General features: G+C 42.7%; 1 protein-coding gene across 5 annotated transcripts in view; it reads right to left on the bottom strand.

Moving 5' to 3' along the window:
• The window catches only part of KCTD1 (potassium channel tetramerization domain containing 1), a 212,581-nt gene that overhangs the window by 19,289 nt on the left and 165,293 nt on the right, over positions 1-27,999 (bottom strand). For 4 of the 5 annotated variants that reach the window (XM_070778790.1, XM_070778789.1, XM_019986915.2 and 1 more), the window contains exon 3: positions 4,435-4,579. The exons of the other annotated variant lie outside the window; for it this stretch is intronic. In XM_070778790.1, the coding sequence (XP_070634891.1) occupies positions 4,435-4,579 (145 nt within the window). The remainder of the gene's footprint in view (positions 1-4,434; positions 4,580-27,999) is intronic. 5 annotated transcript variants of the gene reach the window in all.

Genomic DNA, 27,999 nt, shown 5'->3' with positions numbered 1-27,999 from the left:
GCTGCCGGACCTTGGACCAGGGACGGGGGATAAGAGATGTGGATTGATTCCAGAAGTATCTGGAGCGTTCTATGGGCCGATGGATGGATGGATGTGGGAGGGGCAGGACTGGAGCAGAAAGGCAGATTCTGGCATTTTCCTGAGATAGGACACAAAGGAAGAGGAGCTGGTTTGGTAGTGGGGAGGAGGAGGCGGGCCTGGCCAGCTCCTGGGTGGGCAGCTCAGGTTAAGGAGGCCATGAACGATCCAGGTAAAGGTTCTGAGTGGAAGTGCAATCACCTTAAAAGAGAAATAAAGGTGACATTTCGCCTCCACCCGCTTCCCAAGCCCCAGTGCCTTCCTTCTAGGAAAACATCAGAGACTAAAGCCCCTTTGGTCCCATGGCGGCCCGGACATCACACTTGGCGTCCTTTCTCTACTGGCCCAAGTTGCTCTACCAGCCGTAACGCCTGCCACCTGGGGCTCTGGGTCTGCAGAGAGGCTGGGGTCACCCCCAACCCCCACTGTCCGCCCCCCCCCACCGCAGCCGCCTCTCCCCTCCCCCACTCCTCCCTTCACTTCTGTGCATCTCCACAGGGGGCCTCTGCCTGCTTTCTAGCAGCAGCCCTCACTTTCTTCCTCTTTTTTTGACCTTCTTCCATGGCAGCTGGTGTGGGAAGTGGGTGGTGATGTTCAACTCTGCAGCTGGTAGGCCCGGAAGCATGGGGCCTGCTGTCTACCATCCACTGGCTGGCTCTGCTTGGTCTAAGCAGGTTGCGTCCCCAGCTCTAGGCTGAGTGCTGGAGACAGAAGACTTGCCCCCTGGGGACCTCCCTGGTGATCCAGTGGTTAAGACTTCACCTTCCAATGCAGGGGCTGTGGGTTCGATCTCTGGTTGGAGAGGTAAGATCCTGCATGACTCATGGCCAGAGCCCCCCCCCACAAAAAAAAAAAGAAGACTCGTGGGCTGGCAGGAAAGGGCACGCGGAGAGAAGCATGTATACAGTGAAGAGCACCCTTGAAAACTGCCTAGTAAGGCGCCATATTACAGATCCGCAAGACAGTTTCCTTTCCGAGTTGGAAGAGACCATCACTGATAAAGCTGCCAGCTTTCATTTAGGAGCCACGTTGCACAAACCAACTTCCCACATCTGTAAACGCTGGAACTGGGCTCAACACCAAGAGAGGCCGGCTCTGGAAGGTTCCCAGGAACTGCCACTGGCTGGGGAACAGCAGGGCCAGGAGAATTCCTCCAACTCATTCCAGGGCTGCAGGGAGCTCTACATGCTCACTGCAGTTATTACTCTTAGTTTTCTGCCAAGTGTATATTGTTCTCATGGAAGCGACATGTGTACATGACATGACTCTTCTATACTCTTTCCCATGTGGCTAATCATGCCTGGCACAGGCCCACTGTTCAAAGTCCTGAAGGAGAGGGTGGATGAGAGGCCCCTCAGATCCCTGTTAATTTTAAGATCTATTCTTCTTTTGGTGCAGTGGTAAAGAACCTGCCTGCCAGTGCAGGAGATGAAAGAGACCCGGGTTCGATCCCTGGATCAGAAAGATCCCGGGAGGAGGAAATGGCAACCCACTCCAGTATTCTTGCCTGAAGAATCCCATGGACAGAGGAGCCTGGAGGGATACAGTCCATGGGGTTGCACAGAGTTGGACATGACTTGGCACTTCTAGATCTTTTTCTATTTACACATATATATGCATAATTTTTACATGAATAGAAACATACTATACATATTCTACAACTTAATATTTTCATTGAATAAAATCTTGTTTTTCCCCCCACATATCAACTAATCCATAGTATGAATATTCTATAATATTTTGTAACCATCTGCCATTGTTAAGCATTTTTGATTGTGTCCAGTTTTGCTATAACAAATATAACTATAGTAAATGTTCTATGTACATGTATCTTTGAATATTTATGTGTTATTTCTAGAAATAAATGAATAGACATGGAATTGTTAAACATTCTAAGTACATATATCTGAATATTTATGTGTTACTTCTAGAAATGAATAGACATCTATAATTTAAAGATTTTGAAACTACCACTAAACTGTCCTCCAGAAGTATTTAATAGTTTTCACTCCCAACCACACTGTTCCTCAATACTATATCTTGGGCTTCCCTGGATTGCAAGAATCCACCTGCAATGAGACAGACCTGGGTTTGATCCTTGCATTGGGAATATTCCCCTGGAGGAGGGCATGGCAACCCACTCCAGTATTCTTGCCTGGAGAATCACCATAAACAGAGGAACTTGGCAGGCTTTAGTCCATGGGGTTGTAATGAGTCGGATACGACTGAGTGAATAAGCACACAGCACTACCACTAAATTGTCTTCCAAAAATATTTAATAGTTTTCACTCCCAACCACACTGTTCCTCAATACCATATATTACCAACATTTAAAATTTTTGCCAACCTGATATAAAGTTTTGCCAGATTTGCCAATCTGATATATATTTAAGTTCTGCTTCTTTGATACTAAAGAGATTGACTATATTTTCAAACATTTAGTGGCAATTTCTATTCTTTTGAGAAACTTGTTTATATTTTTAAATGTTTTCCATTGGGTTGTTTCCATGTTTCTTGTAGATGTTTCAGTTCAGTTCACTTGCTCAGTTGTGTCTGACTCTTTGCGACCCCGTGGACTCCAGGCCTCCCTGTCCATCACCAACTCCCAGAGTTGGCTCAAACTTATGTCTTTTGAGTCGGTGATGCCATCCAACCATCCCATCCTCTGTTGTCCCCTTCTCCTGCCTTCAATCTTTCCCAGCATCAGGATCTTTTCCAATGAGTCAGTTCTTCACATCAGGTGGCCAGAATATTGTAGATGTTAAGGAGCTCTTTTACGATGGATATTAATTTTTCACTGTAAATATTTCTCATCTGACACTTGTGTTTTATTTGTATATAGTGTCTTTAAATTAGCAATTTTCTTTCTTTTTTTAAGGATGCCTTCTGTGTAGTTAAGTTTTGCTCAAGTAGGTCTTCTCTGCCTAACAATTATACTTTTGTGGAATCTCTTTTTATTTTCCTCTAATACTTTGATAGCTTTACTTTTTATGTTTATCCCTGGAATTTTTACGAACTTATGATACAGACAGGGCTCTGGCTTTACATTTTTTCCAAAGGTCTTGGTTTCAGCTGTCTCAGTGCCAATTACTGACTATTCTTTTCATTTCCCACCAATTTGAAATACCACATTGACAATATATCAAATTCCAACATACACACACATCTCTCCCCCAATCCTGTTTTTTCCCATTGATCTATATGTGTATTTTAGCATCTATTAGGATCACACTTTCTTATCACTGTATCACTGTAGTATGCTGTGATGTCTGATATGACACATTTCTATCACCACCAAACATTTTTTAGCTATTCTTTTTTTTAAATTGGAGGATAACTGCTTTCAAATATTGTGTTGGTTTCTGCTGTATAATATCACTTTTTAAGCTATTCTTAAGCCTCTTTTTTCTTCTACACAAATTTTATAAATGGGTCAAATTTCACTGAAAAAATCTATGACTTAAGTGGGTTTGCACTGAATGTATAAGATAGTCTGAGCATAGCTGACATCTCAACAATATTGAGGCTTCCCATCCAAGAACACGAACATCCCTTCATTTATTCAATTCTTGTTTTAAACTTGCATGTAGAGATTTATAGTTTTCTTAATCAGACTTTGCATATTTCTTAAGTTTATTCCTGGGTGTTATAATTTTTGTTGCTACTGTAAGTGGTATATTTTCCCATAACATTTTATGATTGGCTTTGGTAGTCTATCAGTAAGCTATCAATTGCAGTATATTGGGATCTTGAATATGGATGCTGTAATGAGTTCTTTATTAGTTTTAATGATATTTAGTTGATTCTTTAGAATCTTCTATTCAGAGAAGTATTAAGGAGCTGCAAAGATAACATTTTTATATATTCCCTTCTAATATTAACCCTTTCTATTTCTTTTTGTTGTCTAATTTCACTGCTTAGAGTTTCCAGCACCTTGTAGGACTAAGTCTAACACTTGTTAGTAATTTTGAAAGGGAACAACTCTAAAATTTTACTGGTAAGCATAATGCTTGCTTTAAATTTCTGGGAGAAAAAGTCTTTATTAAGCTAAAGAGGTTTCCTTTTATTCTCTACCTAAGACTTGTCAGAGATAACCTTTGAATATAATCAACTCATTTTCAATGTATTAAAATGGATTGTAATTCTATTCTTCACATAAAAGCCACCCTCTTTTGACCGTAAACGTCAATGACTGTATACTTTATTCCACAAAGACGGTATAACCATGTCAGAAACCTCTGATGCCATTAAAGTTGGTGTATGTTAAAAATGTAGAGCTAGAAATATTTTGGGGAGCACATTAAAAAAAAAAAAGCACATATTTAGGCTGTTGTTAATTTAATATGAATCCCTCACCTTGAAATCATCAGGAATGAGGAGTTTTGATGTTCGTAGAAAATTCAAGATATATCTGAACATCTGTCCGTCTCTGTCAATGAAATAGTGCTGTTTGAGACTGTCCAAAACAATGGGCTCTGTACCATCAAAAAGTCTTCCGATTCTGCGGTAGGAGAGAGGGAACAGTGAAGACAATTAGAATCAATCGTTCGGCCACTAAGACTGAAAGCTACTGTTCTGTGTCACCGTCAAAGGCAGCACTTCTGAAGATGGCAGTCAGGGAAAATCACCCACTAAGTAGTTATGGTTCGCTGAGAAGTACTGGCCCCTGCTTGATAAATACCTCAAGACCAGACAATTCAGAATAGTCACAGCCTTTCTCAAGTAAATTCTATTATTCAATGTCTTTTACCTGTAAAGAAGATGTTCCTGACATGGTGATTAGGGCTAAGTGCTGTCACTGTAATGGAAGATCATGTCTTTCCCTCTGTGTTACTTAAAACAACCTTCTCTGCCATTAAAAAAAAAAAAAAGTGTGATTGCTCCCAAGTGTATTTTAAACAGAGTCTACCAAAAAAAAGTGCATTTTTGTTTTTAAGAAATCTGTTTTCTGAGCTTTCCCTACCTATAAGTCCCGTATTTTCTAAAAGTAAAGCAATGTCTATATGCTAACATCTACATTTAATTATAAAAATGAATCTCTGAGAATATCACTCATCTAAGAGTATATGCTTTTCATTAACAATGTGCAGTCTAGTTTCCTAGGTCTCAGCAAAAATCATTTGTAACAGCCAGGAATCATTATAAAATATAAACATTTGACCACCCAAAAAATATGACCTAGTTCTGGAACGTAAGTGGCAACGGGTAATTTTTAAAAACAGGAATCCATAATATGTGTTTCCTGTTTACAGTTAACATTTGAAAAGTGTGCTATAGTTAGAGCATTTTGTATCCAATATCATTCATCTCTTTAAGGCAGGCTGAACCTATACACTTTAGTATACACTCAGTTAATAGAAAATGGTCACATCTATACTATGAACAACTAGAGGGTTGGCTAATGAAAAATAAATATCCTGTATCAGAAAATAGAATTTACACACTTGAAATCTCTTCCTTTGCCAAGAGGTACATTTGACTTTCATTAAAAGCGTAGGCAGGAAAATGGTTCCATTTTTTAAGAAAAGATTTTTGTGGAACTCATAACAAGTCTCTCTCTGATTTGGAACACCATTTTATTGCTCTGATGATGATTTTGGAATCATACATTTCCTAGTCTTATTTTTGAAGTGGGACAGATGTAATGATAAGTTGATAATTCCATCCCTCTTAAAATACAGCAAACAAACCAACAAATAGGAACGCTGCTCCCCTCTCCCCCAAGAAAGACTTGTGAATGCGCTTCAATAACAATCCTTTAAAGATAATTAGAAAACTCCTGTCCTACCTGAAGGTAATAGGTGCAAAGAAGAAAGCAACTATTGAGTCAGATGGTATCCTTAAAACCCAATATATTTTTCTCAACTACTGTTTTCATTCAACTTTCCATGAATTGAGGGTGATCATGTAGGGTGTAGGTTACAGTCATCCAAGGATTCTACCTTGCATGCTACCTTGTCATTCATTTCTTATAAACACATCAATCAAATGGTAGATTATGTAAAGAAGAAGCAGTAAAACTAAAACACCCTTAGTCACTTATTTATAGCATTTCCAGGACAGTTTGGTGCAGGATGGGAAAGAATGAGACTTGTTTGCCTGTTATTAAAACATTCTACTTTTCACTGTTAATGATAAATTTACAGTTGACAGTGGAAGAAAAGGGAGCTATATTTATTAACTGCTTTCTATATACCTTGCCCTCATCTAAGCACTTTATGTAACAAACCCATTATCCTCCTTTTAAAGATGAAGAAATAGGCTCAAAATGATGCGTAACTTGCCCAACTAGTTAAGTAGCACTGGGGGAGTTGGGTACAGTCTGTTTGATCTTAAAGGGGCCTCCCTACAATGACTGGAATGAAAAGAATTACCACTACTGAATGAACACTTTAGGTCTAGAGATTTCAAGTCTATCTTAGATTTGTTTGGCAAGAGTTTTATAATGAAATCCAAACGTGTACACTGATTATTTTTGTGGCCTGAGATAAATTAATATCAATGATCACAAGTCACTTTACTAATGAGATGAAAAGTAAATATTTTATTCTTAAATAAATCCCAGGCTTTTAATTTTTAAAAGCTCATTTTCAAAATCTAGGCTTGGAAGTGAGCCAGCACAGAAAGTGATCAAATAAATAAATCTTCATGGAGTGAATGAGTAAAAGAGTGACTGAAAGAGGAGAGGAATGAGGCTTGGCCAGTTACTAGCTGTAATCTGAGCGAATCAACTTCTCTACATCTCTATTCTTTTATAAAATTACCCCTTTTCTCGGGGTTTTTGAAAAAAATCAAAAGGGGTCGTGGCATGCTCAAAAAGACAGCAAAAGAAGGTACCACAAAACAGCAAATAAAAATTTCTAGGGAAACAGCTCTATGAAGCCTGAGGGCAGTTTAGGGTACAGGGTTTAAAGGAGTAAAAGGAACAATCATGGCTGAGGTGTATTGTTACAGAACTTTCCAAGATAGGAGAAAAGTGTCATGTTAAGTGGCAAGGAGATCCAACCAGTCCATTCTAAAGGAGATCAGTCCTGGGTGTTCTTTGGAAGGAATGATGCTAAATCTTAAACTCCAGTACTTGGACCACCTCATGCGAAGAGCTGACTCATTGGAAAAGACTCTGATGCTGGGAGGGATTGGGGGCAGGAGGAGAAGGGGACGACAGAGGATGAGATGGCTGGATGGCATCACTGACTCGATCGACGTGAGTCTGAGTGAACTCCGGGAGTTGGTGATGGACAGGGAGGCCTGGCGTGCTGCTGTTCATGGGGTCGCAGAGTCAGACACGACTGAGCGACTGAATTGAACTGAACTGAAGTGGTTTTTAAGATACTGTCAAAACAAACACCCTACCACCAGCAGATAACAAGAAACTGAACAGTTGCAGTAAGAAGCACCTTTACATCTGATTTAGCGGAAACAGCAAAAGATGCAAAGGCAAGAGGAGGGAAGTCTGAAAGGAGACTCAGCAAGGGGACAGGAAGGTGGCTGTGGCCCTTGGGCGAGGCAGTGGGAGAAGAAGCTGGGAGGAAGAACAGGATTCTACTTGGCAGATTAGAAACCCCACCATGGAGCTGTCCCGAGGGCGGGTTAGGAAGGCCTGCACGGAACCTTCTCTTCCAGCTTGCTCCAGGCAAGGGAGGGCGAACTCTGCGGACCCAAAGGCGGGGAGGGAGTGGCCTGAAATTGGTGGGAAAACCCTCCCCGCCTCCTGTACCAAAGGCGGAAGCAGCATGGTTGACGTGGGAGCCCAGAGGAGGGGGATGGCAGGCTCGGAAGGAAGAGCTCATGGCCGCGTCAATGCATGCACATTCCTGGCTGCAGTGAAAGGCCCCTCGGAAAAGAAAGAGTCCCTGCGTTTGAGTCAACAAATGTTACAAGTCATAAAAGGAAACACTGGGCTGATTTTTGCTACCTTTAAAAGGAGGAAGGTTTTGAATTTGTGAAAACAATGCGGAAGGGCAGGGTGGTGCCAGCGATCGTAAACTGGGGTCCTGCATTGGTTTCGAGGTTGAATGTGTTGTGGAAAAGCATTGTTTGGCTAAGCAAATAGAGGGGAACACCGACACAGGCTATATTTCTTGTGGACACATGAATGGAGTTACAGATCAACAGTTGTGACTTGTAAACTCTGGTGCCTGAAAACGCTGTGGACCTGATTACAGTTTACCAGCCTTGGAGAACATTCCTGTTTTTCAACTGACCAAGACCCGGCTGGCTCCAGATGATGTATGACTGCCTTTTAAAAAAAAAAAAAACCACTCACTGAACCAAGTGGCAGTACTGAGAAAAACTTCCTCCCACAGTTTTACTCTTTTGACATTTATTTTTTAACATTCTGTTTTGGACAGTTTCCCTGTATGCCAAAGCAGGGAAAATAGGATAATGAACTCCCATGTGTCCATCCAGCTTCTAAAGCTATCAGTTCTTGTTCAGTCTTATTTCACCTGTACCTCTCTGAGTCCCTCTCCCCGCTCCTGGATTTTTAAAGTAAATTGTAAGCATCCTATCATTTTTATGTACAAATAACTCATTAACTAGAGGATTGGGCTTCCCTGGTGGCTCAGACGGTAAAGAATCTGCCTGCAATGCAGGAGGCCCAAGTTCAATTCCTGGGTCAGGAAGATTCCCTGGAGGAGGAAATGGCAACCCACTCCAGTATACTTGTCTGGAGAATTCCATGAACAGAGGTTACAGGTTGCAATGAGTAGAGGCTTACAAAGGTTCACTTAAAATACACATTAATAGACATTCAAATGTGCTCCTCTTTCTTGCTTTTTAGAGTTAGAACTCTGTTGATTACTCTATGCCGCAAATAATGCAGCCCAACCACCAAGGAAATTAAGTTCCTTTTGGTGAAAAGTTAGTCTGCTTCCTCACTGTGGCTCCCCTTCTCCCCAGCATTAAAGAATGGTCTTAAATGAAAGAGACCTGGCTTAGTGTGAATATTAGTCACTAAGAATTTCTTTTTTCTTGTGTATTCAATCATTTATAAGACTTAGGTTCTTTAATTTAACTGTGACTCAGTTCCTCAAGAATTTTGCTTTCCTGGGAATTCCCTGGCGGTCCAGTAAGTTAAGACCTCCCACTTCCACTGCAGGCAGCATGGGTTCAACCCTTGGTTAAGAAACTATACATCCCACATGCCATGCTGCATGGTCAAAAAAAAAAAAAAAAAAAATTTTTTTTAATTGTATAGTCACTCAGTTATTTGTTCATTCTTTCCACCAATACTCACTCAACCTGATCATGTGAAATACAGGGAATGCAGTGGTGAATAAACCACACTCTTGACTTTCATGGAATTTAACAGTCTGTGGGGCTGGGAATGCAGATCAAGTGGTGTGACTGAGTATGCAGTGGGTATGCAGAGTGGGCTGTGGGAGTACACAGGGAAGAAAAAGAAAGTTCACAGGAGAGCCTGAATGATAAGCAGAAGCTGGTACAGAGGTGGGAGCTAAGATTAGATAAGAAAAGACAGGTGTAGGGAAGATACAAAGGCTTGAAGGTGGACAAAAAAAAAAAAAACCTGCCATATGATTACTCTCCACTAGGGCATAGAGACAGGCCAACTGAAAAATGAGACGGGCAGCAGAAGTCAGACCAGGAAGAGCTATGTAAGCAGGTCAAGGAGTTTGGGTTTGGTTTGGAGGGCGGAGGGCGATGGGGACTGATGTCAGGCTATGCTCTCAGCAATGTTTAGGAAAAGAGCAAATTTAGAAGTGAGAAAATCAAAACACTATCTCTGAGATCACATCTCCCCACAGAGGCAGCTTGCAGTTTATCCAAGTCCTGTCTCCTTTCCCTTGTTTTTGACTATGTCATTTGTATAGAGTGGTGCTTCTTAACCCTGGTTGCACAGTGGAATTACATAGGGACCTTTTAAAGAATACAGACGCCCAGTGCCAGATATTCTGATGTAATTATTGCTCAGGGTTTAGACCCCAAGCATTTGCATCTCTTAAAACGCTCCCCAAGGAAGTTTAATGAACTGCTGAGTTGGGAACCAGTGCAAAGGCAGATGAGCAGAGAGACTAAAGAGGAGCAAGTCAATGTCGTCAATTTGAAATAATCTCAAGTTGGTCATTCTGTCACCCTGAACTGTCACAGCACGTTTTCTTAATTAGCCACCAACATTTTTAGAGGTTAAGGATCACTAGCATGACCTAGATCAACCTCCCATTTTACAAATGGAAAAATGACTCAAGGATGCACAGTTGGCCAGACAGAGTTGGCAGACCCACCATGCTGGGGTGGGGATGGGCAGAGGATGGTCACATTCAAGTCTATGAGGACACCTGCTAGTTATTATTGATTGAATGTTATTAGGTGCCAAAGAAGGAGCTGCCTGCTTTATGGGCTTTATTTCATTTCATTCTTACAATGATCCTATAAGGTGACCATATTATTCCCATTTCACAGATGAGAACACTGAGCCCACAATGGCCATCACTTGGCTCAGGCTCCAACCTAGGTCTCATTCTAAAGCCTGTGTTCTTGACCACTAAATATACCTCTTTTTCATTTCTAATTAAAAAAACAAACAAACAAACAAAAAAAAAAACCCCTAGAACAAGCAAGAAGAAAACAAATGAACAACATCCAATGGGAAATGCAGTTTTTATACAGTTCAGTAAGATTTTGCTAGTGTTGCATGTTATCTCAAGAAAGCTTGATTATTACCAGCTTTGTGGGGAAGCTATCATTTACTTAACAGCTGAGAAAAAGTTGAAGCTCAGGGAAGCTGAACCAAACCAAAACAAACCGAACTAAAACACCCCAAGACTTCAGAGGTTACTTTCAAACTGTTGGTACAACTATGACATAATAGGGGCATAAGAATAGATAGGAAAGTCAAGATACTTAGGACAACGAAAACTTCCTCCGGGTTGAGGCGTATACCTGAAATGGCGTATTTCAACTCCGTTTACCTTGAGTTCTTGCGTCCCATTATGTGCGGTGCCCCTATTTAATTCTGCCAATCCCCCTGTGGGAATGGTCACTTTACAGCTAAAGAAATTTAGCTTGGAGATGCTTCCAACTCTTCTGAGCTCCATCCGCCCAGAGGTCCTTGTGCGGTCTGACCCCACGCCATGTGAAGCACCATGGCAGGCAACGCAGCACCTGGCCCTACTTTACCAGAGGCAAGCAGGTTAATCCTTTCAACTCTTGAGGAGCTGGTGCACACATGGTAATTACAAGGGAGGGAGGCGTAGGACAAGGGCCTGTGGGCAGTGCCCACGCTAGGATTAACTTGCTCAGGGAGGGTGGAGAAGACCCTACCCAGGGGTGGGGTTGAGAGCTAAGTGCCAAAGACACACGGAGGGATAAAGATGGTGAGAAAAGGCAGGACACGGGTTGTGGAACCTTTCACCCACTCAGCTCTCCTTTGCCAAGAAAAGCCTTTTCTTCTCCACCTCTGGGCTTCCAAGCCATGGAATATATGGTCTGAACTTTAGGAAAATGTTTCCTTTAGTTTTCGGTCCAGATTTATTTTGCTGGTGAACCGTTTCACAGGCAATATCCAAGTGACCTCTTGAGCACTGCTTTTGGTGGATATTTTTAAATTATAAAAGCAATAACTACTCATTGTTAAAAACTAGAAAAGCACAGAGGATGAAGAAGCAGCAAAATAGAAACACAATCTGTGATGAGTCCACCAATCAGTAGGATATTACTTTTTTAAAAAATCTGATTTACAGCCTTTTTCTACTGAATGATTTTGTTTTCAGAAGCACTGTGGCTTCATACTTTTTCGAGCCTACTAACCCAAGTTCCCTGATAGCTCACACTTGGTAAGGAATCCACCTGCAACGCAGGAGACCGTGTTTTGATACCTGGGTCGGGAAGATCCGCTGGAGAAGGGATAGGCTACCCACTCCAGTATTCCTGGGCTTCCCTTGTGGCTCATCTGGTAAAGAATCTGCCTGCAGTGCAGGAGACCTGGGTTCAACCAAGCTTCTGTCCTAATATTTGATACCTAAGGAAGACAGCAAATGAGATAGAGGGCTGGGAGAAGGTGTGTGCTTGTGCAGATGTGTAAGTGTATGTGTGGGAGTGAGTGTCTGTGTTTGTAGGTGTGCATACATGAATGAGAGATGTTTAGGAAGCTGTCCCTGCAGTGGAACCTAGACTTGGAACAGCAGGGAAGGAAAGAAAAGCAGAGAAAAATCAGCACTGGGATTTCCCTGGTGGGCCAGTGGCTAAGTCTCTGAGCTCCCAGTGCAGGGGGGCCCAGGTTCGATCCCTGATCAGAGAACTAGATCCCACATGTAGCAACTGAGTTCCCATTCTGCAACAAATGTTGAAGATCCTGCATGCCAAAACTTCTTAAGACCCCGAGGAGCCAAATAAATTTTAAAAGCTTTTTTTTTTTTTTTTTTTTAAGAAAAATCAGCACTGGAACCAAAGGGTCCCCTTTCCTCCTTTCTGTTGGGATGGGAGAGGAGGGAAGTAGAACAGATGGAAGGGAAGAGAAATGCTGGGTTGATACCAGAAACCTTTTGAAATGCCGGGGTCTTCATTTCATATTCTATTTTTGCATATTTTTAAAATTAGTTTTTATTATAGTATAGTAGCTTTTCATATATTTTAAAACGTCCACAATAGGGAATTTCCTGGCAATCCAGTGGACTCTGCTGTCTCACTACCAAGGACCTTGATTCAATCCTTAGTTGGGGAATTAAAGTCCCACAAGTCATATGGCCAAAAGAAAGAATAATATCCATAATAAAAAGTTTTTCTTAAAAAGGGGAGAGGTGATGCTATGCTGGGTATTATTATAATGTAAAAAATCCCAAAAACCAAAAAACACCAGTCAACTCACTGTTAGAGAATCCTTACTTATCGAACAGCATTTAATTTGCATATAATTGTTTACAAAATTTGAGAAATAGTTGTGTAGAGTTTCCACACTTGGGAAGTTTCATCGATATTTCAGGAACACAGATAAAAATGAATTCAGAGCTTGTTACAGAAAGGGACAGAAGTAATTTAAGAGAAGAGAGAAAATACCTTCTAAGGAAAAGCAAACAAAACAAATTATATCTACTTATGAGGAAGTAATGTTTCCAGTACCTGTTCCCTGTGGCAGCATCATTTTCTTAAATGATTCACAGAGCTGAAGAAAGCAGGGGAGAAAAAGAAAGGCAAGTTTAAAATATAAAAAAATATATGAGCGCGCCAGGATTCTGGCACTCAGGGTTTTGGAGAATTGCTAGTTGACAGCAATACTGACGGCTTCACGGGGAGCCCAGGGCCACTGGGGGGAGGGGGAGCTAGTCCTTCTCATGATGCACAGGGAAAATTTTTTAAATTAGAGTTACTTTAATTGCTTACTATAAAAAATGTATTATAATTAACTTGATTGCTTTGAAAAAACACCACCGGAATTTACCAAAGTAGGCTTTCTATTCCTACATTTATTGAATGCTTGTCATGTTCCTGGGTACTCTGCTGAATCTCTTATTTTTAAGTTTTTTTAAAGATTTGATTTTTTTTGATGTGGAACCCTTTTAAAGTCTTTATTGAATTTGCTATAAGACTGCTTTTGTTTTGTGTTTTGTCTTTTTGGCCCCGAGGCACTCAGGATCTTAGCTCCCTGACCAGGGATAGAACCTACACCCCTTGCATTGGAAGGTGAATTCTTAGCCCTGGGCCACCAGGGAAGTCCTAGGGCCCACTCAGATGAGCATGATTCAGGCCAGCTGGGGGCTACAGGACCAAGGACAGGGACTAGCCAGCCTGGGGCAGGCAGGGAGGGCTTCCTGTAGGAAGCAATGCTAGTACTGGGTCTTCAGGACGGCCAGGCATAAAGAGAAGGGCACAAGGGCTTGGAGGAGGGATTTCAGGCGAGAAACAGTGTGATGGGTGAGGTGGGGACTCAACAAATGAGGAGCGCCTCTCTCAAAGCGTCGGCCTGAGTGGAGCAAGTGACGGCACAAGAGCTTGGGCGCCGCGCTTTCAGTCATCTCTCAGGAGCCCCTGGAAGTTCAGCTGTGACTCAAGAGACCTGCTGGAATCCTGGCTTTACCATCTTCAAGACCAAATTGGTTTGAGTTTCGATTTCTTCATCTGAGGAAGGGGATAATAGCCCATCCAAATAATTTTTATGAAGAAGAAATGGATGTCTGACATGAGCTTCATTTACTGAGCGTCCACTACCTGCAGGGCGCCGCGTCTTGACAACAGCTCTTCCAGGTAGATACCATCACCTGCATCTCGCAAATGAGGACCCTGCAGTCAGTTAACCAGTGTGGAGGCAGCAGGGCCGCAGGGTCTCGCTCAGGGTGGCTCTCTTACTGCCCAGTGATTCTTCTGCTTCTCAGTTAAGCCTAGACTCAGTCAGTGCTGACAGATTTTCGTACCTTGGAGAAGATGTGCAATGCCAAAACAGAATCCAACTGCACAGAAAATCCTGTTGAGCACCTTGATTTGGAAGACAATGTTTTAGACCACCAGTTCTTTGGTTTGAACAACTGTCTGTTTTCAAATGGTTTCCAGGGTTTACCACTACTTTTTAAGACCAGGCCTGGATTAGAGCATCACTGTGTCTCATGGGAGCCCACTTTGGTATTTTCGGCTCCAGCGGTTTCTGCTTCGCCTTCCCCTTGCTTTCTCTGAGGGCAGGCAAGCCCGCACGTGTGCAGAGGTCTCTCCCCAGCCCACCCCCACACTCCTCCCCACTAGCTGTTCTATATTTGGAGGTATTTGTGACATACTCCTGTTTTCTCTTGATTTAAGAATCTAGAAAATGGTTTTCAGTTTACAATATAATTACTGTTCAGAGAAAAAAAATGTTATAATAGCTAACATTATTTGAGTTTCTGTTAAGTGTGAAAATGTCAGTTGCTCATGTCCGACTCTTTGCAACCCTATGGACCGGACCGTAGCCCACCAGGCTCCTCTGTCCGTGGAATTCTCCAGGCAAGAATACTGGAGTGGGTTGCCATTCCCTTCTCCAGGGGATCTTCCTGACCCAGAGATCAAATCTGGACCTCCTGCATTGCAGGCAGATTCTTTACCATCTGAGCCACCAGGGAAGCCCAAGTTTATGTTAGGAATGCTGCTAAAAACTCTGTGGATTAGCTGATTTAATCCTCACCACAACTCGAGAGTATGTACAGGTGATATTGTGATGTGAGTAATGGAGATGCTGAGGCGTGGAGCCACCAGATTGCTAGCTGAGGGTGGCTGAACCCTGCAGCCTCCTATCCTGGAAGAGTGAGGGCCAGCCCACCCTCGTCACTGTCCCCAAATCTCAGTGCTCATCTGTCCCAGAACTCCAGCTCCAGCACCTCCTGCCAACCCGTCTGCATCTTGCTCCACTCCAGTTTTCTCGTCACATAAGCAAACCCCTGCACGTGTTCCTGCTGAACTTAACCTACTTTTTTAACATTTATTTTTAAATAATAATAATAATTTTTGGCTGTGCCATACAGCATGCAGAATCTAAGTTCCCCGACCAGGGATCCCACCCATACACTGTGCAATGGAAGCGTGGAGTCTTAACCGCCAGACCATCATGGAAATTCTTAACCTTTTTTCGACTGATCTTATTCCCAGGATTCTGAGTATCAGCAGCCCCAACCATTGAAGGAGTGCCTTCCTCTGTGACTGACTTCTCCATCTGTGTCATCAATCTCCCTCATATGGGGAAGGGACTCAGCCCAGCCCCCTGTGATTGTGGTCCCCCAGTGGCCCCCCATCCTCTCCAGCATACTTGGAGACTATCAGCAACAACAGGATGTGGACTGGAGCCTCTTCCCATTTCTGCTGCTGTCTTACTACCCCAGCCTGTTGGAATTGGCTCAGTATATCACAGCAGTCCTTTCAGATAAAAGCATCCTATTAATTATGTGACACTATGAGAGGGCTATGGTGAAGCCAGCTGTTTTTTTTTTTATTCAATTTAACAGTGTTTTCCTACTTGTAATGGGACCAGCAAAACAGCAGTTTACAACAAAGCACTTACATATTTTGCATGGTACCCAAATGTGAAAAACCAGAGGCTCCACCCAGTGCTTGATAAAACAAAAAAGAAGGAAGAAAGATACAACTTACCTACGGACTATGTAAATGCTTTGTGAAAACTTAAAAGGAGATGTATGGAAGAAAGTAAGTGAATCTATACTGACTCCTTTGTATCCCTTTCCTGCTCCTACACACACACACACACACACACACACACACACAGCCATTACTGACACTGTTCAAAGGTCTTATAACAGAGCATCATTCAAAAACTCAGGAGGATTGAAAGGTGGTTAGATGAATGAAAATGAATTATTCTATCACTGTATGACTTCAGAGTGACTAGGAGGCTTAAAAACACTTTCACAAACTAGGCTTTGAGATGACACAGCCAAAAGGGAGGAGATTTAGCCCCAGGACTGTGAGTTATACCACCTCAGAAGCTAAGAAGGAAAGAAAGCTGCTAACCGGACAAGAGTCATATTTACACAGCTTCAAAAGCATCTACACGTTTTAAAGAATATATAAAATATCCATACCACCCTTTTGTTGAAAACACCATTCAATTATCTCTTCAAATCATGAAGGATGATGTGCCTGGTTAGCTTTGTACTTTGAGAGGCTTAAGGTTTTGAATTTATGTTGCAAGATTATTTACACAGTCACTAAATCAAAAGTGACATGTGAAAAATATGAAGTTTTTATCAGCTCATGATTCAAAGACAACATTCTCGGGTGTGGGGGGTTGAGAAATCAGGAGGGTGCTTACTGACAGCACCTGCCTTTGGCTGCACCAGGATCAACAATGCGTTGTCATAGGTGTGCGCGTCTTGTGCAACTGTCGACGCCCTTCTGGGACTCAGGCTTGGTTTATCACAGTTTAAGAATTTACCCAAAGGCGCCAAGCCAGTCCATAGACTCGCTGGGCGGTAGATGTATCTACTGATGTTTCTCCTCATCCCTTCCAACAAAAACCAGAACCAAGCACTGACCTACAACACATTTAAAGAAAAGAAAAGTCTCCCTGCTAATGACAAGATTTTCTCATGTTTCCTCTTCCTTACTGTGATCATATAAATGGGACAAACTACAGATGTCACCTGATACCACTGTTTCCCATATCTGTTGCTCCCATAACTTTTACTTTCAGTCTTGAGGGAAAGTGCACTAAAACCAAAGCTGCTTTTTACAAATAATGACTTTCTCAAAGTTTAAAAATCTACATGAAGTATTACAAACATGTTCTTTAAAAGCCTTGCAGGATATATACTTGGAAATACAAACTGTATCATGACTGTTGGGTTTTTGTAATCATCATAGATTGTTTGCCAGAGTGGAGACCAGAACTTCAATTGCACTGCTCACGGCTCCTTAAGTTCACTAGGCTGTTATAACCTTGTTCTAGTTCATTTTAACATGGATTAGACAGTAAAGAATCTGCCTGTAATGCAGGAGACCTGGGTTCCATCCCTGAGTTGGGAAGATCCCTTGGAGAAGGAAATGGCTATCCATTCCAATATTCTTGCCTGGGAAAGTCCATGGATAGAGGAGCCTGGCGGCTACAGTCCATGGAGTCTCAAAGAGTCAGATATGACTGAGCGACTAACACTTTCACTTAATGTGTCCAGCAATCTTCTCCGAATTCCATCCTTCACACCACCTTATTCCTTTTGCAATGTATCATCAAAATGATTATGTTGTGATGAAGTACCTTCCTCAGGGTCCCTGAGATTATGGGTTAGCAAGATACACTTAAATGTATATGCTTCCTTTTTTTTTCCCCAGGAGGTTAAAAAAAGAGAAAATGACAAAAGGAAGAAACCTGAAGGTGAAGAGAATCTGTAGAAGTTTTATGGAAAAAAAAAAAAACCCTTGATAAAGGAGCTTTATATGTTGTCAGAACTGGTTAAGATTGGAACACATTTTATTTTATTTTTTTTGTTGTTGTTTTATTTTTTGTGTGTGGCCACCCCACCCCCACCTCCACCCAGCTCTGTCCCCGGAACACATTTTAATAAATAAGGTGGTACAAAGTTAGAATTTGGTTTTCTCTCTGTCAAGAGGATAGTTTTCTTGGACTATTGATCTGATTTTTTCCCTTTTTTATTGAAGTATAGTTGATTTACAATGTTGTATTAGTGATCTGCTTTTTATAACAGATTATAAAATTTCTTTACCTTTTAAGTAGTCTGTATTTGCCTTTGAAATCTTTTATTGTCACTAGGCTAAATGAATAAGTATTATTTCACAGTGAATAAAAGGGAAAAAAAAATCCTTTTTTTCTTTGACACTGACTGTTTTGTACTACTTCAAGACTAGAAGTTTCATTTCTGAGGTAAGGTCTGAAGCCCTCAGGGCCTCCTAAGCTGTGTTTTTTTTAAAGTCAGTTTTCGGAGGGGTGGCCGGGGCCTAGCCAAGCCCTCACAAGGCGGGGTGGGAGCTCTGAAGCACGTTTAGTTCAAATCACTGAAACAGGTTTGGGCGAGTTGAGATTCACCTCTAGTTACGAAGCCCTCTGAGCCGGGCGAGGTAGGCCACTGTTTGAAAGTGGCGGTTAGCTGATGTGCACAGTTGTCATTTATCTTCTGAATATGGGGAACACAATACGAGAAGTTGCACAGGAGGAAAAATAATCATTACCACCAAAAAAGACACACAGTGAGGTCATTACTAAGCAAACATGGCGTCTACGAGGCAGCAGGAGAACGTTATCCAAGTGATGGTGTCCTTTCTACTGACTGTGTCTTGATTAGATTCAGACAGTCCAGCAAAACCCTGTTACATCTGTGGGACCAAATTTTTTATTTTTTTATTTTTTTTTTGGCAAACAGAATTGCCACCCAGTTAGAACCCTTAGGTGTCTGCCTTGGGAATAAGACCACAGGAAAAGCATATGCCCGTAAGAGCACAGCTCACTTCCCACCCCCCGCCACCTCTCACATCCTTCATCCTCCCAAAAGGACCACCCTGGGCACAATCGGAAGCCACGCGTAAAGCCTATGTACCTACTTCAGCTTGCTGCTTTGGAGACAGATTGTCACAACTTTCTGTCTCCAGGCACCTCGAGAGTTACCATTTGGAAGCAGAGTATTGATAATTCATCGATTTGAGACAATGAATCCTGCATTTCTAATGCAAAGAAGTGGCATTTTAATTTCGGTTATTTATATATCAATAATAGAAAGAGCTGCCAGACATGAAACGGACACATCTAGCACCACAGCTCAGGCTTCGGCCGAGGACATGTGGGTGTACAGCGGACCCATCAGGGATCCTTCACTGTGACTTTCAAAACTGTTTTTGTTTTTAAGTCCTCAGAGTTTACATGCAAATTGTAACACCATGTGCTTTTGTTTTGAATAAATGCTTCTCTTTGGAAGGGAGGAAAAGTTTAGTTTCTGCATTGGCTTCATAAAAAAAGAGCCTTCAACTTCAGAATGACTTATACATTGTTTATTCCAGCCAAGAATACATATAGCATACACACCTTGCTGTGTTCTGATACAGGGAGATAGAGAGAGTTTTCAACTCTCTGTAGACCACAGCAATTTGGGAAGATGGTATCAAGACCAATATGGTAGACCCAAGCCACGGTGGGGTGTAATATTCTACTCACAAAGCTCCCTACAGAGCCAAAATGTAGTCTGTCTTTTGGAAATTCACCTAAAATTAATGTTCGTTCTCCTTTGCCATGAAAAAGCTCTCGAAGCACTCAAGCAGAATCAGAATTATGTAACCAACAGAAACTAAAGGGTTTGGGGAACCAAAGTTGTGGGAGATTTGTGAGCTGGGTTGTGTAAAATTAACGTTGGTAATTTTAAGCCCTTTTAATGGAATTGTTCTCAAGAACACAGTAAAGCAGAGCATATTTTTCACAGGTTAACCTTGGATGAGATGAATGGACTCTTCTGTGAAATACCTACAAATTAACTTTTTTCAAGTAAGTAAATAGAATATATAGTTTATTGTAAAAGTACTTTCTTCAGGAAATATGAAAATATGATTATAAACACACAGCAAAAACGACATTGGTGTTGCTCAATGACATTATTCATTGTGACAGATCAAAATGAGCACAGTCTGTATTATAGTCCCAAGTGCTGAGAATCAAGAAAGACTCAACAAGAAAAGCATCGCACTAACCACGTGTCCCTGGCCACGCCACCACCATTTCCACCAGGCTGCAGGTGGATACGTTCGTGTTTTACAGTCCTCTGCAGATCTGGGGCCCAAACTCTGAGATGTAGGTGGATCACCTGGATGTCAATGGAAACTGCTCATTTCCCTCACATCCTGGGATACACATGGGCAGAGTGGAGGAACCTGCATCATTTTTACCCCAAGCATCTGGAGATGATCCTGATCTGAGAGGTTCAGGGAGGAAGTTATCAGTGGGAGGAAAACATTCTGAAGGCAGGTGTTACCCTTCTGTTCATCTGGTTCATGGGTGTCTGGGTTACGACCAGACTCATGGATTCCCTTCTCCTTACTTTTTCGATTCAGGGTAATTAGACTAGAAAATCCCTTTCTAGGCTCTGCTTTGGAGAGACTGGGGTGTTAATCTTTGCTTCCCAGATTGGACTAGGCCTGCCGTTAAGATCTGACATCACCATAGCATCTGATGATTCAAAAGGTGGTTGAGCTGAAGCAGCCCTGAGGTGGTTAAGCTGCTCCAGGTCAAAGCAAAACTCATGCCACTCAACAAAACAAAAATCATTCAACAAATACTTACCCAGCATTGCCAGGCACAGTACAAGTTGCTGAAGACTACTGGTAGACCTATTATTTGGCTTAAAACCTGAAGCATAAGCTTAGGGGGCATGTTTTAGAAACACATTTTAAAAATCTTGAAAATGATGTTTCTGATGGGTGCATGCACATGTGTTTTGCACAGGGGTGTGAATGTGAGATAGTCTATAGCATCTTGCACTCGGCTTCACTGCTTTAACAGACAAGGAGGAGCCCAGCAGAGAGGTGGTGAGTAATGCATCAGTGGGCATAGAGACCCCTAACCTGATGAGCAGCCTTACGTGTCCTGGCATCCCCTAGACCATTCCTCCCCCTGGGCACAGCATGCCAGTGCCAAAGCTGATTCCTAAAAGTTTTCCTAATGGATTTCTCTTCACATGTGCAACCCAGCAGCCATCAGCAGGTGGCACGGTCACTGGTCCAAGGCCAACTTTGCCCCTTGCTATGGGAAGGGTGTGTATGCTGGACATGGGAAATGGAAAATAAAAGTCTCCTGAAACCCAGTGGCAAGGAAGAACAAGACTCATTTATCCCACTATCCCATCTAAGGTGGTGCTTTTCAGGCTTCTTCAAGTCATGACACATAGAAATGGATGGCATGGTATTTGGACAACCCTGGGCCACAAGCTCACGGCAGGAGACCCACATGGGAGCTCTGGCACCCAGGGGTCCCACATGCCCCAGCTAATGCTGGGTGAAGGCCACTTGAAAATAAAGGAGCTTGAGATATTGTAGATGATCTGCTCCCTTGGCCAAAGCCCACCTTTAGAACACAGTTCCAGAAGGTAGAAAGATGGACTGCGTGGCTGAAGGTGGGAAGCATTAGCAAATCCCATGCCCAGGCCCTGCTCAAGGCCAATGCAATCAAAATCTTTGTGGGCAGGACCAGGTTTTCTTTTTCAGGTCTCAGCTGATTCTAACATGCCACTAAGGTTGAGAAGCACGGCTCTGTTGTGTTGTTATTGTTATTCAGTCGCTAAGTCATGTCCAAATCTTTGTGACCCCATGGACTACAGCACGCCAGGCTTTTTCAGCCTGGGTCTTGGGTCTTTTCCAGCAAGTCAGCTCTTTGCAACAGGTGGCCAAAGTATTGGAGCTCCAGCATCAGTCCTTCCAATGAACATTCAGGGTAGATTTCCTTTAGAATTGTCTGGTTTGAACTCCTTGCAGTCCAAAGGGACTCTCAAGAGTCTTCTCCAGCACCACAATTCAAAATCATCAATTCTTCAGCGCATGACTTTAAAAGAATAAAAGACAGCCGGGAAACTAATCCCACCACCATAAAACCCGAGACTGCAAGCCATGTGACAGAGCTGTTCTTCTGGGTTCCCTTACCCTCCCTGCTCTCCGCCCGGGCGCCCTTTCCTTGCTTTGTCAGCAAAAGTAAATAAATTAATAAATAAAAGAATAAAAAACCAAGGTCCTGGAGCCAGAGGGAGCTGGAATCCTGGTCTTTCCCCATTTGCTGAATAAGGGTGAACGCATTGCTGAGCCTTGTGGAGCTGTGTGTTCTTATCTGTTAAATGAGGTCAATAACAGGCCCTCCTATAATGTTATGGTGGCACATGGAATGGTGGAGGCGATGAACCCAGGCCAGCTTTAAATGTAATTTTCTATTTTGAAAAGCTTCACTTGATTATTCAACCTTCACTGTTTTGAAGCTCTGGCTGCTGGGTACAGTATTTTACCCAATAATTAATTCACATATTAAGCAAACTCTTGAATGTCCACTGTGGCTCGCCTGATACTAGGTACCAAGGATTCAAGGGTGAGACCTAAGTTAGAAGGAGCTTTCCGAGGAGGTTTCTATCTAAGTCGAGGCTGAGTGCTTGGCAAGTGAGAAGTTATTAAAAATTGAGATGGGGCTTACAGTCCTGTCCTGAGCTGTTTCACTCTAAACACCCGGTGTTACTCCCCGCCCATGGTCACTGCTCTGTCATCAAAGGCTCCGGCGCTTCTCCTGTGTCTAAGGATTGGGCTAAGGGATCCCAGCCTTGTTATTATTTGCCTGCAAGGGCCTTCTGCCCACGTTTATTTTGAACATCTGTTAACTCTCTACTTCGGTTAATACCAAATAAAACTTCAGTCACCACCAGATGCAAAAATATAGAAAATGTACCAGAAACAGCATTATGGTTAATATAACTAGCGAGGTAATCAGGACATGATGGACGGGGCTGGAGCTGTTCCGTACCCACGGCCCAGACAATAGACATGACCCTGAACATCCCCTGCTGAGATGAAGGGTGAACGTGTGTATCTGCCACATATTATATAATAGGAGTTGAATCACAGAACGCAGAACAGGCCACTGGGACTCCCCCGGTGGCCCAGTGGTAAAGAATCTGCCTGGTAATGCAGGGGACAGGGCTTTGATCCCTGGTCCAGGGAGATTCCACATGCCACAGGGCAGCTAAGCCCGAGTGCCACAACTACTGAAGCCCTGGAGCCCTAGAGCCGGTGCTTCGCAGCAAGAGAAGACACCATGATGAGATGCCCGTGCACCACAGCTAGAGCGCAGCCCCTGCTCACTGCAGCTAGAGAAGGCCTGTGTGCAACAGCAAAGACTTAGTGCAGCCAAAGAAATTAATAAGCAAAAAATAAAATTAATTACTTAAACTTAAAAAAAAAAAAAGGACAGGCTGTTGATCACAGATCAAAGGTGATCTGTGATACCAAAGTCACAATGACCTGCTTCTGCATCGACCCTGAAATGTGACCTAGATTTTTGTCTTGAAAAATGTAGATGAACAAATAAAGATGTATCCTGAAGAAAGAGACACCAGAATAAAATTATCTGCAGACTTAGCATAGGAAGCAAACTACATCCCAAGGCTACTTACCTGTTTTATTTCTCTTCCTACTTCGCTTATACCACCTCAAATGTTATTTGATTGTGTACTTGTTTATTGTCTGTCTTCCACCCCACTCCCATGTAAACGACAAGAGAGCAAGGACTTTTGTTGGCTAGTGTATGCCACAGTTGATAGACAACACAGAATAAATCTGTGGAATGAATAAAAGAATATGACAGGGAAAACTACAGGCCAGTGCCTGTAATTTGGCTGCACTTTTCTTCGGATAATGCTCTAAGGTAAGACTTGATGAGCTAGATTACTTTAAAACTCAGGCCTATGTTGCTCCCAGCGGCAGAGCAACTTGGCTGAATCTGCTAGTCTAAGATACTGAAGCTGGCTTTTCAGCCTTAAACAGAAAATCCAGCTTCATCGTTTTTGAAAAACAAACAAAAAACAAATAGTCTTTTGAAGCTGGTTTTATTTACTCTTTGCCTATATAACTGAGGAGCAATTTTGGAAAAGCAATATTGTAAGATGAAAAGAAGAAACAGAGAAGAAGAAAAATTTCCCTTATTATCCTGGAGAGACTTTCCATTGTTCATTGGCCAGGTGCTTTTCCTCCTTTTGAGTCACCGCATAAACTAATTTCTTTTTTTAAGTATATTTATTTATTTTTTTACTGTATCAGGTCTTAGCTGCTGCACATGGTCTCAACAGTTGCCTCAGTATGAGGGTTTTTTCTCCAAGGCAGGCAGGATCCTAGTTCCCCGACCAGGGATCAGACCCAAGTCTGCTGCATTGCAAGGAGGATTCTCAACCTCTGGACCACTGGGGAAGTCCCTTCTTTTAGTTTTTTGTAAAGATCAGCCAATCAGAACTGCTCACCAGTAGACTGTCCTCACTGTGTGAAGGTCCACAGGCATTTCCCCAGCAGCTGTCTCTTTCCATTTGAAGTGAAGTGAGAGTCACTCAGCCGTGTCTGACTCTTTGCAACCCCATGGACTATATATAGTCCGTGGAATTAGTGGGTAGCCTTTCCCTTCTTCAGGGGATCTTCCCCATCCAGGGATCGAATCTCGGTCTCCCATACTGCAGGCAGATTCTTTACCACCTGAGTTATATTCAGTGCCATGCAGCAATCCCAAATGAATGTTTAGGGAACAGTTTGCGAAACAGGGTACATTAATTTGGGGGCATTTTTGTTGAGATCCTAAAGTGTGAGCCTGTGAGATGACACCTGGGGACCCACTGTGTGTGTCTAGGGACCACAGTGTGAACTGGAACTGTTGACGTCACAGTCAGATCGCAGAACCCCCAGCCCTGACACAGGATTACAGAAAACTCCCGAGCCCGGCACGCAGAAGTTACCTGGAAATCCACACCGTGAGAATGCAATTGTCCTGAAACTGCGGACCAACCTCTTAATGTTGCACACGCCCAGCTTTCCCTTCAGTGCTGCCGTTGTTGTTTTAGTCTCTCAGTCGTGTCCGACTCTTTGCCACCCCATGGACAGTAGCCCACCAGGCTCCTCTGTCCATGGGATTCTCCAGGCAAGAATACTGGAGTGGGTCGCCACTTCCTTCTCCAGGGGATCTTCCCAACCAAGGGGTTGAATCCAAGTTACCGGGAAGCCCTCCCTTCAGTGCAGATCCAGGTAAAGTGCCGTGGAATGGCCAGCACGTTGGGGGTGAAGCCTGCCAGAGCCGGCTCTCTGCTGGCAAGGCACACATGCCTAGCACTGCCATCCTAAAGCACCAGATACACACACCCCTTGGGTGGCCATGGGTGTTGACTGCAAGGCTGAAAGCTGAGTCTCTTGGGTTTTGCAATTAGCTACATATGCCAGTGTGCTTAGTAACTCTGCTGCTATTCAGAAGAGACCAATTCAGCATAATCTTATGTGGGAGTTAACTCATATACTTGGTTTAAAAGATATAAAAGCTCTGTGAAGCACACAGATAGGATGGCTCAGGGGACTGTAACATGAGATCTTGTCTTTCACTTCCAGGTTAGCAGCTCTTTTAGCTAGGCATTGCCTCACTGCCACCCGATAGGTTTGCTTAATCAGTTGTATCAACCCACTTCCTGGTTTTAAGAAGTCCACATCAGAATAGCCATCAATATAACAACTGCTGTTAATATTATTTTTGATCAAGGTGACCATTAAGGCTGAAATAGACCTAACTCTGAACTCAGATTTACGTTTTCTTTTAAAGCAGGGATCTCTAGCCTCTAGGATCTAATGCCTGATGATCTGAGATAGAGCTGATGTAACATAGAAATAAAGTGCACAATAAATGTAATGTGTTTGAATCATCTTGAAACCATCATCCCCCATCCCTGGCACAGTTCATGGAAAAATTGTCTTCCATAGAATTGGTCCTTGGTGATAAAAAGATTGAGGACTACTGTTTTAAAGCATGGGCTTCCCGGGTGGCTCAGATGGTAAAGAATCTGCCTGCAATGCAGGAGACCTGGGTTTGATCCCTGGGCCAGGAAGATCCCCTGGGAAAGGAAATGGCAACCCACTCCAATATTCTTGCCTAGGACATTTATTTAGTGGCTAGGTAGATATTTCAGTGTCAACATTCAGTTCAGTTCAGTTCAGTCGCTCAGTCGTGTCCAACTCTTTGCGACCCCATGAATCACAGCACGCCAGGCCTCCCTGTCCATCACCAACTCCCGGAGTTCACTCAAACTCACGTGCATTGAGTCGGATGCCATCTAGCCACCTCATGCTCTGTCGTCCCATTCTCCTCCTGCCCCCAATCCCTCCCAGCATCAGAGTCTTTTCCAATGAGTCAACCCTTCACATGAGGTGGACAAAATATTGGAGTTCAGCTTCAGCATCAGGCCTTCCAATGAACACCCAGGGCTGATTTCCTTTAGGATGGACTGGTTGGATCTCCTTGTAGTCCAAGGGACTCTCAAGAGTCTTCTCCAACACCACAGTTGAAAAGCATCAATTCTTCACAGTCCAACTCTCACATCCATACATGATCACTGGAAAAACCATAGCCTTGACTAGACGGACCTTTGTTGACAACGTAATGTCTCTGCTTTTCAATATGCTATCTAGATTGGTCATAACTTTCCTTCCAAGGAGTAAGCATCTTTTAATTTCATGGCTGCAGTAACCATCTGCAGTGATTTTGGAGCCCAGAAAAAAAAAGTCTGACACTGTTTCCACTGTTTCCCTATCTATTTCCCATGAAGTGATGGGACCCAATGCCATGATCTTAGTTTTCTGAATGTTGAGCTTTAAGCCAACTTTTTCACTCTTCTCTTTCACTTTCATCAAGAGGCTTTTTAGTTCCTCTTCACTTTCTGCCATAAGGGTGGTGTCATCTGCATATCTGAGCTTATTGATATTTCTCCCGGCAATCTTGATTCCAGCTTGTGCTTCATCCAACCCAGCGTTTCTCATGATGTACTCTGCATAGAGGTTAAATAAGCAGGATGACAATATACAGTCTTGACGTACTCCTTTTCGTATTTGGAACCAGTCTGTTGTTCCATGTCCAGTTCTAACTGTTGCTTCCTGATCTGCATACAGGTTTCTCAAGAGGCAGGTCAGGTGGTCTGGTATTCCTATCTCTTTCAGAATTTTCCAGTTTATTGTGATCTACACAGTCAAAGGCTTTGGCATAGTCAATAAAGCAGAAATTGATGTTTTTCTGGAACTCTCTTGCTTTTTCCATGATCCAGCGGATGTTGGCAATTTGATCTCTGGTTCCTCTGCCTTTTCTAAAACCAGCTTGAACATCTGGAAGTTCACAGTTCATGTATTGCTGAAGCCTGGCTTGGAGAATTTTGAGCATTACTTTACTACTGTGTGAGATGAGTGCATTAGGAGGTTTTAAAAAGGCTATGTAATTTGTTACCAATATTACTTAGGACAAATTAGATACCTAGATTTTTGTTCCCAATGATGTTAGTGGGGACCTTGGATTTTTGCGTTAGATATAATCAGGTCTGTTCTTAAACTGTGCAGGGCACAAGGCAAGATTATAAGTGAGGTTCACCTCCCATTTGTCTAGATATTTACAACTTAGAAATCAAGCTAACAAACTCCTTGTATATCTATTTAAAATATTTTAATGCTGATAATATTTTTTCTTGACACTTTTTAGTTTTTGGTTCCACTTATTTGATGTAAAATTATTACAGATCCAAACTGGGTGGTTTTCCTGGTGATTCCAATTCCAAAAGCAGCCAGAATTGGAGACTTGTAGGCTCCCATGAGCGGAGAAGGCAATGGTACCCCACTCCAGTACTCTTGCCTGGAAAATCCCATGGACGGAGGAGCCTGGTAGGCTGCAGTCCATGGGGTCGCTAAGAGTCGGACATGACTGAGCGACTTCACTTTCACTTTCCACTTTCATGCATTGGAGAAGGAAAT

The sequence above is a fragment of the Bos indicus genome, chromosome 24 (assembly GCF_029378745.1).
Source record: "Bos indicus isolate NIAB-ARS_2022 breed Sahiwal x Tharparkar chromosome 24, NIAB-ARS_B.indTharparkar_mat_pri_1.0, whole genome shotgun sequence".
In the NCBI taxonomy this organism is placed as follows: domain Eukaryota; kingdom Metazoa; phylum Chordata; class Mammalia; order Artiodactyla; family Bovidae; genus Bos; species Bos indicus.
This window is presented reverse-complemented; position numbering and strand designations above follow the sequence as displayed.